Here is a 17,513-nt window from a genome sequence, read left to right as displayed (position 1 = left end):
TTACATCCAAGATTAGGCTCCTTTATGTTTATTTATACAGCTATATTATAATTGCACTCTGCTTGTCACTGAGCACATTTTTCTTAAAAATGCAGGTGCTTACATAAACTAGAGCGATACAATCATTATATATATATATATATATAATATTATATATAGAGAATATATTATATATATAATATATATATAATATATATATTTATATTACATATAATATATATATATATTATATATATATTATATATATATATATATATATATATATATATATATGCACATTATCTATATATCTATAAAAGTGAAAGTGGCTGGCTGTCTGTGTGTCTGTCTGTGTACATTTCCATACACAATAACTCTGTCAATTTTCAATCTACAGACTCGAAATTTGATAAACAGGGTATGGAGATTTGGGAAAATCTTTGTAATCCGTTTTCGGCTAGAAATTTGCCTGTAAAAGCGTCATAGTTCAACGATTTTACCTTTGAAAACTCTACCAATACGTCCGTCAATTTTTGGTATGAAATATTGAAATTTTTTATATAAGTTCCTTAGACATGGATATAACTTAATAATTTGATTGGAGCCCAAAACAATAAATGTTAAGGGGTCATGATAAGGGTCAAAGTTTAAAAAAAATTACCTCTGAGGTCTCTACCAAATTACTCAGACAATCCCTGGTCTAAACATTTGAAATTTTCCATAAAGGGTATTCAGAGATTGGCCAAGCTTTTTAATCGGTTTGGGTCGAAAATTTGAGCTACCAATATATAAATATATGTATGTATGTTTGCATGTCAACCTAAAAGCTTCGACAGAGAAGACGGATTTTCATAAGATCAGTATCGTTTTGAAGCTCGACCCTTGAGACGACAAATACCGAAAAATTTACTAAAAACATTAATTTCTTCACCCCCTTTACTTGGTACTTTTCTACAGGAAGGGGTCGCTTTATATATATATATATATATATATATATATATATATATATATACTGGGATTGTACAGTGATAAAGTTGACCTGAAAAGTAAGTTTCTAACAAAAAGACAAACCTACCCGGACAGAAAAGCCTCCGATGAAGAGGAATAAGTTGTATGAAACTGTAAGGAGATAGGAGTTAAATATACATAACAACTGTATTACATTGCCATGTCAACAAGGTTAAAAACAGTTAAAGCAAGGGGAAAAACAGGGGAAACCTCTTTCGGTTATAGCATTTTAAAGCTAAATGCTTCTCATAAGAAGAGAAGAGAAAATCTGCCATAATACAAAAGTATAGCGAAATAAACAACACCACTCCTGCTTTTTTTCTCTTCCTTTTTCTTACTTTCATACTCTTCGCTCTCTCTCTCTCTCTCTCTCTCTCTCTCTCTCTCTCACTCATATGCCTGTTTAAACTCTTCCTAGCTTCCTAGCTTTTCGTTTTGCCTTCGTTCCTACGCCATTTTGCTTACACACTGCACCGGTTCACTTTCTCCTTTTCTCTCCTTTCGATCCCTATCTCTGTCTATATACCCTTTCTTTTTGTTTATAGGTTCCATCTTATTTTACTACTAACCATTTTCATAAATCCTTTCATCCTTAATCACACTGTTTTCTGAAATTGTCCACAGTACCATATTACCATATTTGGGTGACATCGATTTACCTTTAATCCCTCTTTATTATCTGGTAGTTCTGAATATAATTATAATTATAAGTGTACTTATAATTATAACTATAATTTTAATTATAAGTATAATTATAAGTGTAATTATAATTGTAATTGCATTCATAATTATAATTATAATTATAAGTGTAATTTGTATTATAATTATAAGTGTGATTATAAATATGCGATATCTCATTTATCAACTCATATTCCGAGTTTTCTGTGATTTTAATTCGAGTTGTTTTTACTCTTAAAATTATAAACGCGGATTCTTGTTGTTAGTTTTAGAATCTGAATTATCTTTTCTGTTGAATACCTTATCCTACTCTTCGCTTTCAGCGATATTTTCCCTGGATTACTACTTCACTTTAAATAGTTTTTTTTTTACTTATTCCAGCGTATTTTTTATGCAAACAAAAAATAGAAACACGAGTTCACTTTAAAGACTTTCATCAATAACCCGAAGCCAATTTACATACTCGACACTTTTTCTGACAAACTACAGACTAAAATCCCGACACCAACCTACAGCTACAACTTAATTCGGATAATTTACAAAAAAAAAAATAAATAAAACTTTCTTCAATACCAATATTGAACCGATTTATCAAGTACTATTCACTTTTTGAAATACTCTTTTTAAGCCAGAATTTGTACGCCTATTTTTTATCTGCTTTCTTCCCTCTCATTTTTATCTTCTTTCTTCCCTCTCATTTTTTATCTTCTTTCTTCCCTCTCATTTTTTATCTTCTTTCTTCCCTCTCATTTTTTATCTTCTTTCTTCCCTCTCATTTTTATCTTCTTTCTTCCCTCTCATTTTTTATCTTCTTTCTTCCCTCTCATTTTTATCTTCTTTCTTTCCTCTCATTTTTTATCTTCTTTCTTCCCTCTCATTTGTTAGCTTCTTTCTTCCCTCCCATTTTTTAACTATTTTCTTCCCTCTCATTTTTCATTTTTTTTCCTTCCATTTTTAACTTCTTTCCCTCCCATTTTTTAACTTCTGTCCCCCCTCCCATATTTATCTTCTTTCTTCCCTCTCATTTTTATCTTCTTTCTTCCCTCTCATTTTTAGCTTCTTTCTTCCCTCTCATTTTTTATCTTCTTTCTTCCCTCTCATTTTATTTTTTTTCTTCCCTCTCATTTTTATCTTTTTTCTTCCCTCTCATTTTTTATCTTCTTTCTTCCATCTCATTTTTATCTTCTTTCTTTCCTCCCATTTTTTATCTTCTTTCTTCCCTCCCATTTTTTATCTTCTGTCTTCCCTCTCATTTTTTATCTTTCTTCCCTCCCATTTTTTATCTTTCTTCCCTCCCATTTTTTATCTATTTTCTTTCCTCACATTTTTAACTTCTTTTTTCCCTCCCATTTTTAACTCCTTTTTTCCCTCCCATTTTTTATTTTCTTTCTTCCCTCCCATTTTTTAACTTCTTTCTTCCCTCCCATGTTTATCTTCTTTCTTTCCTCTCATTTTTAGCTTCTTTCTTCCCTCCCATGTTTATCTTCTTTCTTCCCGCTCATTTTTATCTTCTTACTCCCCTCCACTTTTTATCTTCTTTCTTACCTCCCATTTATCATCTTCTTTTTTCCCTCCCATTTTTAACTTCTTTCCCTCCCATTTTTTAACTTCTTTCTCCTCTCCCATATTTATTTTCTTTCTTCCCTCCCATATTTATTTTCTTTCTTCCCTCCCAATTTTTATCTTTTTTCTTCCCTCCATTTTTTAACTTCTTTCTTCCCTTCCATTTTTTAACTTCTTTCTTCCCTTCCATTTTTTAACTTCTTTTTTCCATCCGACACAATTTTTCTCATTTTGCTCATACTCGCACTATTATTCACCTTTCGCACTATCTCTCCCTCAACTTTTTCATGTCTAATCTTAAATGTATTTAAAATCGGTGTTGTCTATTTTACTCATACTTTTATACAATGCCGATTTTCTTTCCAGTTCTGATGAGAAGCATTTAATTTTTAAATGCCATGGCCTAACGAGGTTCCCTCTCTTCGTTTGCACTTATTTTGACCGTTTTTCAACCTTATGGACATGAGATTGTAATAAAGTTCTTAAATAACTTTAATCCTTTTCTCTTATAATCTTTATCTTTTCATATATATATACATATATATATATATCACAGAAAATAAAGTATTCTACACTATTATATGAAGACGACTAGAAAATATTTTGATATGTGAAAATAAGTTAATCACATACAATGTTTCAACATATTATGTCCATTCTTCATACTGTACTGGCTTAATCCAGCATCTGATCAAGCAATCTCATCCAAACATGCATTGCTCCAGAAACCTCTGGTACGTATGGCTAATCAACATTAAAATATATATGATAAATCTACATAAAAAAACGTGGTACTTCTGTAGTTTAGGAACCGTGCTAATTTCAAAATAGGACTTTCAAGTTAAATTGAATTTTTACGGTATGTTTTGTTCATTAAATTTTGCGAAGAAAGTACAGAATAGTTAAAAAGAAACACACCGCACCTCTCCATTTTTCATGTTAAGAATGGATTTCTAAATAATGGAGTTATTATTTCAGCACTTTCCGTAAACTACAGAAGTACCATCGAAGTATCAAGCAAAGAAACATAGGTTGCTTACCTTGGTGAGCTCCCCAACAATGAGAGCCTGTTGAATCCCTGAGTAGAACATGACTCCAGTAGTAAGAAGCCAACGTTTCTCTCCCCACACGTGGAAGATGTCGTGGAGCTGTTGCTTAAAATCCAGGTTCCGCCTCTGCACCAGAATATCCGGCTTATGCAGAAAGACGGATACGATCACCAGTGCCGTTATGGTAAACGACAGGAATATGATCTTAATCGTATGAAACTCTACCGTGTATTTGTCTACGATGCGCTGCGGGTCCTTCGGGCAATAATCCACGTTCATGGCGTCGTACGGCTGACTCTGTACGAATGGGCTGTGCGATTGTTGGATGGCAACGGACTCTGACGGAAAATAGGAGAGATCACGAACAGCCCGATTCGTTAGATCGAATATGGCAGCCGAGTCATCGACAGCGGCCGCAGTGAATGTCAATGTTGTGTTTGTCCGTTCTAAAGCCCGAGCAGCGTGCAGACTATCATGCTGAAAGAAAATGACCGACACCAAGGAGTTGCCCAAAATCTGGGCCAATTGGACACTCAGTATGAGGGCCGTGTGAAATCGTCTTAACACCTGGTTTACGTTTGCGCCGGACAGCGCGGCGTAGTTGGCGGCATAACTCGTGCACAATAGTTCCTGTGACCGCCACAACACCGCCTGGCACAGGCCAAGAACGCAAGAAGCCGGTATGAGTGTCTCAAACGACGGATACAGGTGCGACCCCGCGAAAATCGAGTGTCCTATTATGGCAAGGACTATTGCACCCTTGGGATGGATGTAGTGGGCGATGGTTGATAATGCATAGCAACCTATCACATAGGTGGCGTAGATACAGCAGAGCGAGAAGTACCCGAGCCCCTTGTACGGGTACATTGTTGACAGCAGGTTTCGAAGGGGGATGAATGTGCTCATTATGAGAAGCAGACTGAGGCAGAGCGACGCCAGGTTGATCCACATGGTGCTGCGGTGGCGGCGCATTCGCTCTGCGATCCATTTCTTGTGTTCAACCACCACACCCTCGACATCTATCGGGTCGTATTTGTCGAATTCTTCTCGGAATTTTGCGGAAGTCATAGTCAGTGTTTTATTCTATTTTATTTTATTTTAAACAGGTAAGATTGGGGTATTCTCTCTCCCCCCTCTTTCTCTCTCTCTTTCTCTCCACCTCCTTTGCACCCGATGTAACCCTTTTCTTTATTTTTAATGGTCCACTTCTTTCTTTCTACCTTTTCCAAAGAATCCTGATGGTTTCGGCGGTTGTAAGATATGTTGGACTAAATCGCCGAAACCCTACGTCACTCCATGCTTCACTCAACGCTTTCTTCCTGAATCATTTCCTTGTGAATATCGTAATACCTAAAAAGATAAAGGAAAGAAAATAGGATTTAATAGATGACGTCACAACAATAAGCGTAACACTGTTGGCAAAAGAAAAATACGTCGATTGCTTTGTTTTGAGTTGTAAGCTATTTTATTTTTAGAACAGAAGAGAAATATTGTTTAAAAAAATGGCAGTATCAATCCAGAAAAGCTTTGAATTGTAAAATCGTGCACACAAAGACGAAGATTTTCCGGCAGCTTATCCAAAGAAGTTTTGAAGAGTAAAATTGTTCCTTCTCGTGTAAAGATGAAAAGCTGTGTGAGAATCCTTAAGAGAATCAGTATATTTATGGAGTGATTCCAGTTTCTGATTGGTTGCTAGCAGAGCTTAGCGCTATCTGATTGGAAGTTGCTATATATAGACAGGGGTTAAAGGTACTGAACAATCCAATGTAGCCGCGCTCTGCTAGTAACCAATCAGAAACCTGAATCACTCCATAAATATACTGAATCTTTTAAGAATTCTCACACCTATTTTCGTTATCACACGAGAAGAAACTTTGCTCTTCAAAACTTCTCTGGATTGGCTATCTATCAGAAAACCATCATCTTCGTCTGCAAGCTTTTACAATTCAAAGCTGCTCTGAATTCATACTGCCATTTTGTTTGGAACAACACTTCTTTCTTAAAACTAAAATGGCTTAAAGCTTAAAAAGTTATAAGCCCAGTGAACGACTTTACTTTGATGGATCAGAATTAAAATTCTAATTGTAGCAGGTGAAATGCAAAAGCTACACAAAACCAATCAGACACAACCTGAAAATCGAAACGACCCAAATTTTATTGAAAAGAACACAATTCTCTTTGGTGGAATTGATGCAGTGCTTTGATGACTGAAGTTCATCTCAGATAATGCTTGGATGATGACTGCAAAACATTAAACATATTACGAGATCATTATTTCTCGAAAGGAAACCCAAAAATTATTTCTTTATATATAGAACTGACGTTTCTAAAATGTATGCAAACTGAGAAAATTACAGACTACGACGGCAAATTCATTAAAAATGTCTGGCGACAGTTAATTGACTTCCATGGTTCTTAACGGGTTGCCAGGTGACTAAGCTGTCTACAACTTTGATAACCTAGAACGAAAAACCCATGACATTTAGTCAATTCAAAATAGCACTAAGAACTGAAAACATAACAAAGAAAAATAAAAAATCGATAAGTACTATGAAATTCAAAATTACCCTCCATAAACCAACTTCAAATTATACTTTTACCCTCAGTAAAACCGCAATTCTTCACATAAGAAAAAGACGGACATTGTCTCTCATAATCGTGGGCGACTCAACCATAGAAATTATCAATGCAGAAGCATGAATTTCAAAGGATACTTCATAAAAAATATGCAGAGCAGAACTAGTGAACATATATTTTTATTTTCATGTACGTTTAATACTTCAACAAATAGTAACAATTTTCTTGTTGATTGCAGTACTGCACGCGTAATCACGAATGAATTTGATTTTATCAATTTTTATTCCAACTTTGTGGAGATAGCCAACGGCATTCGAGTAAATGATCTTTTTTAAATAGAGACGATGCTAAAATTTTCAACAAAAAAAAATAAGAAAGGTGAATTTTGTTTTTGTATTAAGAAAAACATTTTAATTTCAACGCTTACACAAGTATATATTTTCTGTACATGATGTCGTTAAACAAGACGAAAATATAAACTTTACCCCCAATAAGTGAAAATAAATGAAACTATATTCTATATTAAAGAAAATGTAAGACTATATTATTTAAAACGTGCAGTCAGATCAAAAACCGCCTGCCATTATTTGGAAACTTAGAATAAAATTCCAGGACACTGCAATATTCCAGATATCAAAAAGTTGCTGAATATGGTTAACAGAATGAAAAATAAAAACTTCTAAAAACTTCATAAACTGCGACGTTGGTACACAAAGAAAAATGGCGAAGTACTAAAAGATGTCAGATTAAAAGATCATCAAAATCCATTCCTTGGTGCAACTTAACTTGAACGGCTCTGTAGAACCGATGGATAGAAAAATCTTTATGTATGCATTGAATTTTGAAGTTGATTTATTTTGGTTTAATAATGTTCCATTTCTAAAGAACAAATGTGATACCTTGCTAGCGACTAAAAAATACTTAGATGATATCGCCATTTACGATGCAGTAAAGTGTATTCGCTCGGACAATGGAACGGAATTTACTAATAGAGACTTTGAAATTTTAATTAATCATCGTATTAAACATAGAAAATAAACGCCTTATTTACCTCACCAAAATGGAACTTTTGAAGGATCGTGGTGGATCTTTTGTGAAATAGCAAGATGTCTACTTATTGATCAGAACTCCCCCCCCCCAAAAAAAAAATTATAGACTTATGCAGTAATGGCGCCCGCATATATATGCAACCAATGTTTTAATAAAAGACTATCTAAAATCCCTTATGAAGCTTTCTGTGTTAAAAAAAAGTCAAATCAGAATGCATATATTTGGTTAAACTTGCTTCGCACTCATAGATAAGAAAAGTAAATTAAATATTGAAAGTCAAGGGAACATATTTCTAGGTTATATATATATACTAGCATTTCAGCCCGGCGTTGCCCGGGTTTTTGGAGGTGTATGCTGAGCAAAAAAAAAAAGAGTAAATTTTTTTTTTAATTTGACCATTATTATGACCCCTTAAAATTTATAGTTTCGGGCTCAAATCACTTTATTAAGTTAGATCCAGGTTCAAGGAACCTATATCTAAAATTTCAAGTGTCTAGACCCAAAATTGTCGGAGGAGTTTGGTAGAATTCTTAAAGGTCAAATCGTTGAAATTTGACCCCTTAACAGCCAAATTTCTGGCTGACACCCGTCACATCGATTTTCCCAAATCTCAGTACCCGGTATTTCAAATTTCGAGTCTATAGACTAAAAATTGACAGAGTTATTGCGTAGGGAAATGTACACAGACAGACAGACAGACAGACACGTTCACTTTTATATATATATATATATATATATATATATATATATATATATTAATTTTAATTGATGTTCAATCATGCGTATCTTTATGCACTAGTAAAATAATGGATCGATTCTAATTCAACTTCCTGTTTTTTTATTATTATTTCATAGTAGTCTCGATTTTTAGATGTTTTTAATTGGATTTTTTCCTTAAACAGCAGGTCAATTCCTTTGATTTTAGAGATTCAAGCTGTACCTTAACAATTTCGCCGTTCCTAATACGCAAGCCTTTTACAAAATTGGAAAAGAAATTGTGTCGTCAATCTGATGAAGCCATTTATGACGGCTTTTTGTAACGATCCCAAGCGTTCCAAATACAATAGGAATCACCTTGACTTCTTTACATTTCTATAGTCTAATTTCAATTTAAGATATTGATATTTATTTTTGTCATGTTTTTTATGCACTCTGGTATCAAAATAGCAGACTATGTCAATGATTGAGCAAGTTCTTTTGTTTTGGGGAAAAATTAAGTCAGATTTAGAGTAGAAATTAAGGAGCCGATGATTGTTTCTGCTGTCACATTTTGTGTTATTGACAAATTTATGCCGATGAACGGATTGTAACAAATGATCATAGGCTTTCAGCATCTTTTCTCAGTCTTCCAGTGCTTTCCACAAGATTCTGGCGGTTCCAAACAAGACAGTCTACTGAAGTACTCCAATATTGCAATGGATGCCAAGTTTCTCAGTCGACTTTTCAATTCCTTTTGTCTCAATCCCCAGGGTTCCCATCACAACAGGTACAATTTCTACTTTCTTCAACTTCTAAAATCTTTTCATCTCACTTTTCAAGTCTTCGTACTTTTCGACCTTCTCTTTTTCTTTCGGTCCTGGATATGACCGTAAACTATATTCGATGGTGATGCCCAGCTTGCGGGTTTTGAGGAGTGTGGAGCCACCCTTTAATTGCCATTGCTCCCAGATCCACTCTGAGTGGTAGTATCTGTTAGGGTCCCAACTATGGGTTAAATAGAAACTGACTTGAAAAAAAATATATATATATTCTATCAAAAATCTTTTCTTCAAAATCACTGGATTCGGCATTAAATAACCTGAAATGGGTTGATATGCCGTAAAACACAAACAACCAACCAACTTTTTCTTTCACATACACATCAGCTGGCACCGTTATATTATATATATATATATATATACATACATATATATATATATATATATATATATATATATATGATAGAACTGCACGCCTGTGGAACTCTCTTCTGTTTCCCTCCTTTCCAGCTGACTACAATATGGCAGTCTTCAAGTCCAACGTAAACAAATTCTTGTCGAGCCATCCCCTTAAGTAATCCAATTTACAAAATTTCCACTATTAACGATTACTACAATATTGTCCCATTGACTAATGTACACTCATTAACCCTTATCCTCGAGTAACCTCAGGGCCTTGATAAGTGGTGACTCCTTTGTAATACATATTATTATTAGTATTATTATTATTATTATTATTATTATTATGTAAGCACTAGAAGTTATCACATATGTTATAAGATATCGCGTACTGATAATAACCGGCAGTGTTTCCGGGAGTCTGGTGACAAGTCTCCAGTACTCTCCAGCTCTTTCGATAACCTTTGCAAATGACTTAGATTTATCGCAACATTGATTTCTCGCTGGCAACGACTATTAGGGTTTTGGTGGCAATTAATCCCCCAAAGTCCCATTCCTTTTTGCAATCTTCTAGTAAATGCCTGGTCAGAGCTCTACCTCCCCTCTCTTTCCACCCACCTTGACATTTCATGAATATTTGGCATGGAGCCAGTCAATGACGGCACTACTATTTTGGGATAAGGATAGAACGTACTTATAATTTTGCAGTTTCAGTTTTCTTTGTTCCATGTGGTGTTTCTCTATCTTGTTGTTTTAGTGCTCTTGCCATATCCCTAAAGCCGGTTGGCGTTTGTAGTTCATGCGGGTTAGTTTCTGTATTCCATGGTTTTTCTTAATTTTTTCAGTTGCTTTCAGTATTACCATTTTTTGGATAGTTTAAATCTTCCCCTTGATTCCGATTTCTTAAGCTGTTTACAAGTTTTTAGACTGCGCCTTGTGTTCATACTCTTATTGGCATGATATTGATTTTCCTTATGTTAATTATTAGTAATATTTGTTCTCACTAGGAGTTCTCACACAGATCATAAGTAGAGATTGCTCACTGACAACAAGCAGTAATGCTTCCCAGTATTTTCTTCTTATTATTATTATTATTGTTATTGTTATTATTATTATTAAAGTTTGAAAAAGCAAATGAATGTTAAGTTAGCCATTAAACAAATAAAAATAAACCAGTTTATTATGAACCGAGTTAACTGAGTTCAAGTTACAATGGATTAAAAAACATTTTATTTTGGTCTTGCTTTGAATATTTATTGAAGGAAAATATCGCCAATAATTTGTACTTTGACTTACGAACTGAGATCAAAGGGTAAAAGATGTTCTGTCCTCGGTAAGAGGAGGAAAATCGTTTTAGGTGATGATGATGATAATGATGATGATGATGATGATGATGATGAAGAAGAAGAAGAAAAATGGGAAAAAATTAAAGCCGTTCTGAATGCTTTTAATGTCTTTCCTTTCCGCCAGTCGTTAACAAAAGAACTTTAGTTTGTGATTAAAAGTTATTCAAAGACAAGAGTGTCGCTTAACACAATGGCGGTTGGTCTAACAATGAGGGATTTTTTTTTAAATAAACACAGACGAAGTGAATATCATAAACCGGTTTTGTTGTAATTGTTCAGTTACTTTAAGTGTTCGATTACATTGCCTCATCTTTTCTGGTGCAATTTAGATCAAGTGTTGTAATTAGATGAAATGTTCACGGATTTATTTCATTAAAATAATTCCTTTATCTTATTATACTAAAAAAAGAAACGCAGACGAAAGTGTTTTTTAAGGAAATAAAACAATGATCAAATATCCGTCCATTTTTATCGTAAAGAATTTTCCATTTAATTTAAATTACGAACCTAGGGAATCTATTGATTCCATTATAAACACTTCTAAAAATTAACTGACTTAAACGTATAAATATAGATTGGCGCATGTGAATCTAATTGAACTTACGATTGACAAGTTCTAACTTTCACTTTTGACCTTCTAGTAGTTATTTGATCGATTAAAAAATAAATCGAATTTGTTTCACATGTGCGAATCCTCCTCATATTGTTTCAAGACCAAGACCGACAGAGTGGTGTGGTTGAGACTGTTCCATACAGATACACACTCTTTCAATTTTATAATATATACAGATAATGTGATTTACAGGAAAAAGTCACCTTTATAAATATCCTAAAATCTTTTTTCTGATAATCTTCTCTGACGATGGATTTGAACGGATCCGAGAGAACCCGGATCAAACGTTACTGCGGCAGTTACATCAGCCAGGTTATGTCAGAAACAGGAAACTTAATGTCTAATAAGAAAATTAGAAAGGATGAAAATTAAAATGTCTAGACAGTAATGTTTATGTTATTTAATGAAACTTGCTTTAATAAAAAAATAATGCCTATATATATATATATATATATATATATATATATATATATATAATTTTGCAGTTTAAAATTGACAAAATTTAATTTTTCGAACAAGGAATGCATAAAAGGGATAATAACCTCCTTATTACAATCAAACAAAATTTCCGTATACATATGCTCTATCTCAAATATTGAGCGTCTTAATCTGGATACGATTTTCCTATAAATGTTATAAATTAATATTTCTATATTCCATTTTAGGTTTTCAAATTATGCCAATTGTTCAATTTCTTTATAAGTAAGCCTTAAATTATATATATATATATATATATATATATATATATATATATATATATTATTACATTTACATCATAGTTTTTAAGCTTCTTTCTTAGAAGTGCACGCCTGTGGAATTGTCTTCCGTTTTCCTGCTTTCCAGCTGACTACAATATGGTTGTCTTCAAGTCTAACGTAAACAAGTTCTTGATGAGCCGTCCCACTTGTTAACAAATTTATCGAATTTCCATTATTAACGATTACTATATTGTCCAATTTCTACTGTACACTCTTTAACCCTTATCCTCGAGGGGCCTCTTGGACTTGATAATTGGTGATGCTTATGTAAAAAAATAAATAAAAAATAAAATCAGTTTAAGAGTATTAATATACGAATAGCTCAGTCGTTAAGATATCAGGCTGACGACATCAAGGTTGCCCTCTATCGGCCCCATAACAGCGGAGTTACTATCTTTAAGAGTATATCTGAGAAAATAGACCACATCCAGTCTGCACATCACTCAGCTAACATCTACATCTGTGGTGACTTCAACGTCCATAACGTGGAATGGCTGACCCACTCAAATAAGACAGACGATGAGGGAAGGTTCTGTCATGATTTTGGCATTGCTTATGACCTCACTCAGATTGTTCGCGAACCCACTCGTGTGCCCGATACTACTGGTCAATATGCAAGCCTCCTAGACCTTTTTCTTGCAACTTCCCCTCAGCTATGTTCATGTTCCGTTCTTTCTCCTCTAGGATCCTTCGACCACTCCGTTGTATCAGTTAAGATAAAAATGAAATGTAATAAGTCCCCAGACGTATCCCTCCACCGTATTCTATACCGATACTCCATGGCTGACTGGGATAGCTTCCGTATATCTGATCTACCTCTGCATTCCATGTTTAAAGAGGGTGTGTCTCCTATAGTATCAGACCTGACCGAATGGTTAATTGTAGGCATAGACCGATTCATACCATCTAAAAAATTCCAACAAAAACCTAACAGCTAGCCATGGTTCTCCCCAGAATGTGCTGCTGCCATCACGCACAGAAATCACTTTTTCCACAGCTACCACCGAAATAGATGCACTGAGACTAAAGCTGCTTTCAGGAACGGCAGAAAACTACTGTAAAAGAGTGATAAAAAATGCAAGAGAGCTATATGTCCAGTCTGATAAATCCAAAGTAGCTGATCAGCGGCTTGGTTCCTACCAATTTTGGCAAATAACAAATAGGATCCTGAACAGAAGTGTGCGTTCTATCCCAACCATTATCAATGGACCAGAGGTCATCTCGTCAGCATCAGACAAGGCCAAACTATTTGCAAAGAACTTTGCAGCTAATTCTACCCTGTGCGACGAAGGCCATCAACTCTCCATATTTCCTCCTATAACACAGAACACGCTAGATAACATGCAAATATCTGTGCATAAGGTCGCCAAGCTTATCAAGAACCTTGATTCCAGTAAAGCAACTAGCCCTGACGACATCCCAATTATAGTGTTAAAAAAGCTTCAACCAGAACTTGCACCCATACTTACGAAACTGTTTAAGCGTTGCCTTAAGGAGAAGTGCTTTCCAACACACTGGAAAACCTCGTCAGTATACCCGGTATTTAAGAATTCAGGTGATAAGTCATCTCCCTCTCAGTACAGACCAATAAGTCTCCTGTGTGTCATGAGTAAGTTGCTGGAATCCATATTAAATAGAGAAATAGTCAACCACCTCAGCAGAAATAACCTTCTTAGTGACACACAATATGGTTTCCGTTCTGCTAGATCTACCGCAGATGTGCTAACGGTTATATCTCATAGGATTAGTGAATCTCTTGACAAAGGCTTCCTTTCTAGGGCAATTGCTCTTGACATATCAAAGGCCTTCGACAAGGTATGGCATAAAGGCCTACTTCACAAGCTTTCCAGCTACGGTATAACTGGAAATATTTTCTCAATAAGTAAATCATTTCTCTCTGATAGGCTCATAAAAGAGTAGTGGTCGATGGACAAAAATCAGAGGCCTGCAGTATTAACGCTGAAGTCCCTCAAGGGTCCATCCTGGGCTCAACTCCCTTCCTGATCTACATCAATGATCTCCCTAAACACATATTTAAATCATTCGTTGACATCTATGCTAATGACACGACCATCTACGGCAACACATTAAAGGCTGTAAATGACAAAGTTCTCTCTGATTCTCTCTCCTCTGATCTCGAGCGCGTGGTTCAGTGGAGGAAGACGTGGATGGTTATCTTTAATGCATCTAAGACCAAACTCCTATCTTTACATTATAAACGCTCTGATCCCCATCTGGCATCAATTGAAACGGATGGCTATCGTCCGGGAGAAGCCCCATGTTTTAACAAGCTTCTGTGCTTGACCTTTACTCCTGATCTGAAATGGAACACGTACATCAAATCTGTTGCCAAGGTCGCTGGAAAGATGGTGGGATCCTTTTACCGCTCCAGAAGATATCTCACTACTGATGCAATTCCTTATCTATATAAAAGCCAAGTACGTCCAAGGATGGAATACTGCTGCCATATCTGGGCAGGAGCTTCTAAAAACAGCCGATCCTGCCTTGACAGAGTACAAAATAGACTTCGTGGCTTAGTGGGGTATGCCCTTTTCTCTTCCCTGCAACCTCTCTCCCACAGAAGAGACGTTGCGAGCCTATCTTTGTTTTATCTTTATTTCCATGGCAGGTGCTCGTCTGAACTCCAATCTCTGGTCCCCGCTCGCCAGTCTTTTACGATAAACACCCGTCTAGCTGAAAGCACTGTCAAAAATTTTCCCCACTCTTTATCAGTGCCTAAATCAAAACGTAGATTCCATGAACAAAGCTTCTTTCTTAGAACTGTACGCCTGTGGAACTCTGTTCCGTCTTCCTGCTTCTCACCTGACTACAACCTGGATGTCTTCAAATCCAACGTAAACAAATTCCTGATGAACCCCTCCTTAAGTAGACACTTTATTAAATCTCCACAATAACCCTTATCCCTGAGTGGCTTCCAGGCCTTGATAAGAGGTACCACCTTGTAAAAAAAAAGAAGATGCATTAAAATTAACCAGCAAGAAGTTGATTCTGACAAGGCATGAAGTCACTTGATGTAAATAGGTAAAAAATAGCACTCCATGTGCAAAACGATAACTGTGATATGGATATATTCCAAACTAAAAAAAAATTCTTCCCCCCTTTGTCAGAAACAATCGCTCATGGAATATGAGGACTAAAGGATAAAATAGGTAAAATGAGTTTCCAGGCTGTTGAAAGTAAATATAGTCAACTTTCTATTATCCATTTTATGTGTCTCTTTTCTTTTGATTTTAATTTTTGTATCGGTTCCTAACTATTGTTTCAAAAACGCAGGAATCGTTTTCATTGTCCGAAAATGATGAGTTTGTTCACTCTTTATTTTCTTGAAAGGCGGAAAGATAAGAATAAACGAACAGAGAGAAAGAAAGAGACATTTTTGTATTAGTTCGTATGTCATCTTGAATAATACTTATAAACGGAGAAATTTGCAACGTGCAACAGATGAGAAAAGGCCATTTATCTCCCCTATTCTGCCCTTCTTCAAAGAAAAAAAATATATATATATAATGGGCTGAAGTTCGAACATAAGACAAAGTAATGATATAGCTAACCGTTATAATGTAGGGAAAGCATATGAATTACAACCAGTCGCGGATCAATAGAAGAAGAGTTCAATCTTCTAGAGTTAAAGTGTCATGCTTTGATTTATAGTCCACACATATCCTGGCCAACGACTCTTTATCTGAGAGTCCATCTTTCAAACTCCTTGGCCTAACGTTCACAGGAAACATGAGTTGGAACAATTACATTGAAGGCATTGCCAGGGCCGCTGCAAGAAAGGTAGGCTCTCTCTACCGTGCTAGAAAACTACTAACACCCGAAAGTATCCTGTACCTCTATAAGGCCACCATTCGCCCATGTATGGAGTATTGCTGCCACATCTGGGCTGGTGCATCTGCTACTAGTCTCTCGCTCCTTGACAAGGTTCAAAAGAGAGTCGCAAATCTGATAGGCCCTGAACTGGCATCTAAGCTTCAGCCTCTGTCCCATCGACGAAATGTTGCATCCCTCTGCCTGTTCTACAAGTATTTTAGTGGTGAATGCTCTGATGAACTGCAATCACTTGTGCCCCCACGACGCGAGCACCCTCGACAAACCCGACAGGCTACTAGATCCCACCCCCACACTGTAGAGGTCCCTAGATGTAAAAGATCTTTTTACTCCAATAGTTTCTTCCCCAGAACCGCAAGACTCTGGAATTCCATTCCAGGTCCCTGCTTCCCCAACAGTACTGACGTGCAGAAGTTCAAGTGTAACGTGAACCGACACCTTGCTGCCCAAATCCCTACATAGTACCCCAGTAGTTGTTGCCCCTGATAGTAGCCCCCTACACCAAAGTGGCAATTTGCCTTGTTTGGGGTGAAAATGTAATAAAAAAAAAAAAATAAATAAAAAAAATTAATTTATTATTATTTGTCCACCGACAAAGGAGGATGGACCTGTAAATTCACCCTTGTGCGTTCGTCTTTTCGTCCGTTTTCTTCTGTTCATCCGTTCGTCTGTTCGCACTTATCACAATAACTACGCCTTGCAATTTTTGGAAATTTTGCACAAACATTAAACATGATATGAGTAAAAAAGTAACAGAACGGATAATCCAGCAATACTCCGGTTGCTACCTTAGGGGTACTTTTCGGGTTAAAATGGCTAAAATTGACACTTTTGTGCTTATTAAAAAGAAAAAAAAATTGATGCCTTGGATTTTTATAAAACTTTCTGAAAAGTTGTAACTAACTGATTTCTATATAATTTTGTTTGTCTATACTTCGCGATAACTGTTGGGTGTGCTCGAGGGGTATTTTAGGGCTAATAAAAACACTCCATTTTTGGGGACTATTTCACCATATTTGGCTAAAAGTTTATGTGTATGTCTATTTAGCAGTTTTGCATCGTGTTGAACTCAAATTTGAATATATAAAGACCTCGGGGACTTTTGGGGCTAAATTGGGGGGGCAAATGATGGACTTAGTCATTTCTTTTTTTGCATGGTGCAG

The 17,513-nt window shown here is 35.7% G+C and overlaps 1 protein-coding gene across 2 annotated transcripts in view; it reads right to left on the bottom strand.

Moving 5' to 3' along the window:
* The window catches only part of LOC145285317 (protein unc-93 homolog A-like), a 719,754-nt gene that overhangs the window by 423,777 nt on the left and 278,464 nt on the right, over nucleotides 1–17,513 (bottom strand). For both annotated transcript variants that reach the window (XM_080134117.1, XM_080134118.1), the window contains one exon: nucleotides 4,269–5,627. In XM_080134117.1, the coding sequence (XP_079990243.1) occupies nucleotides 4,269–5,345 (1,077 nt within the window). In that variant the 5' untranslated portion in view covers nucleotides 5,346–5,627. The remainder of the gene's footprint in view (nucleotides 1–4,268; nucleotides 5,628–17,513) is intronic.

The sequence above is a fragment of the Euprymna scolopes genome, chromosome 1 (genome assembly GCF_053919585.1).
Source record: "Euprymna scolopes isolate OS-2025 chromosome 1, ASM5391958v1, whole genome shotgun sequence".
In the NCBI taxonomy this organism is placed as follows: Eukaryota; Metazoa; Mollusca; class Cephalopoda; order Sepiida; family Sepiolidae; genus Euprymna; species Euprymna scolopes.
This window is presented reverse-complemented; position numbering and strand designations above follow the sequence as displayed.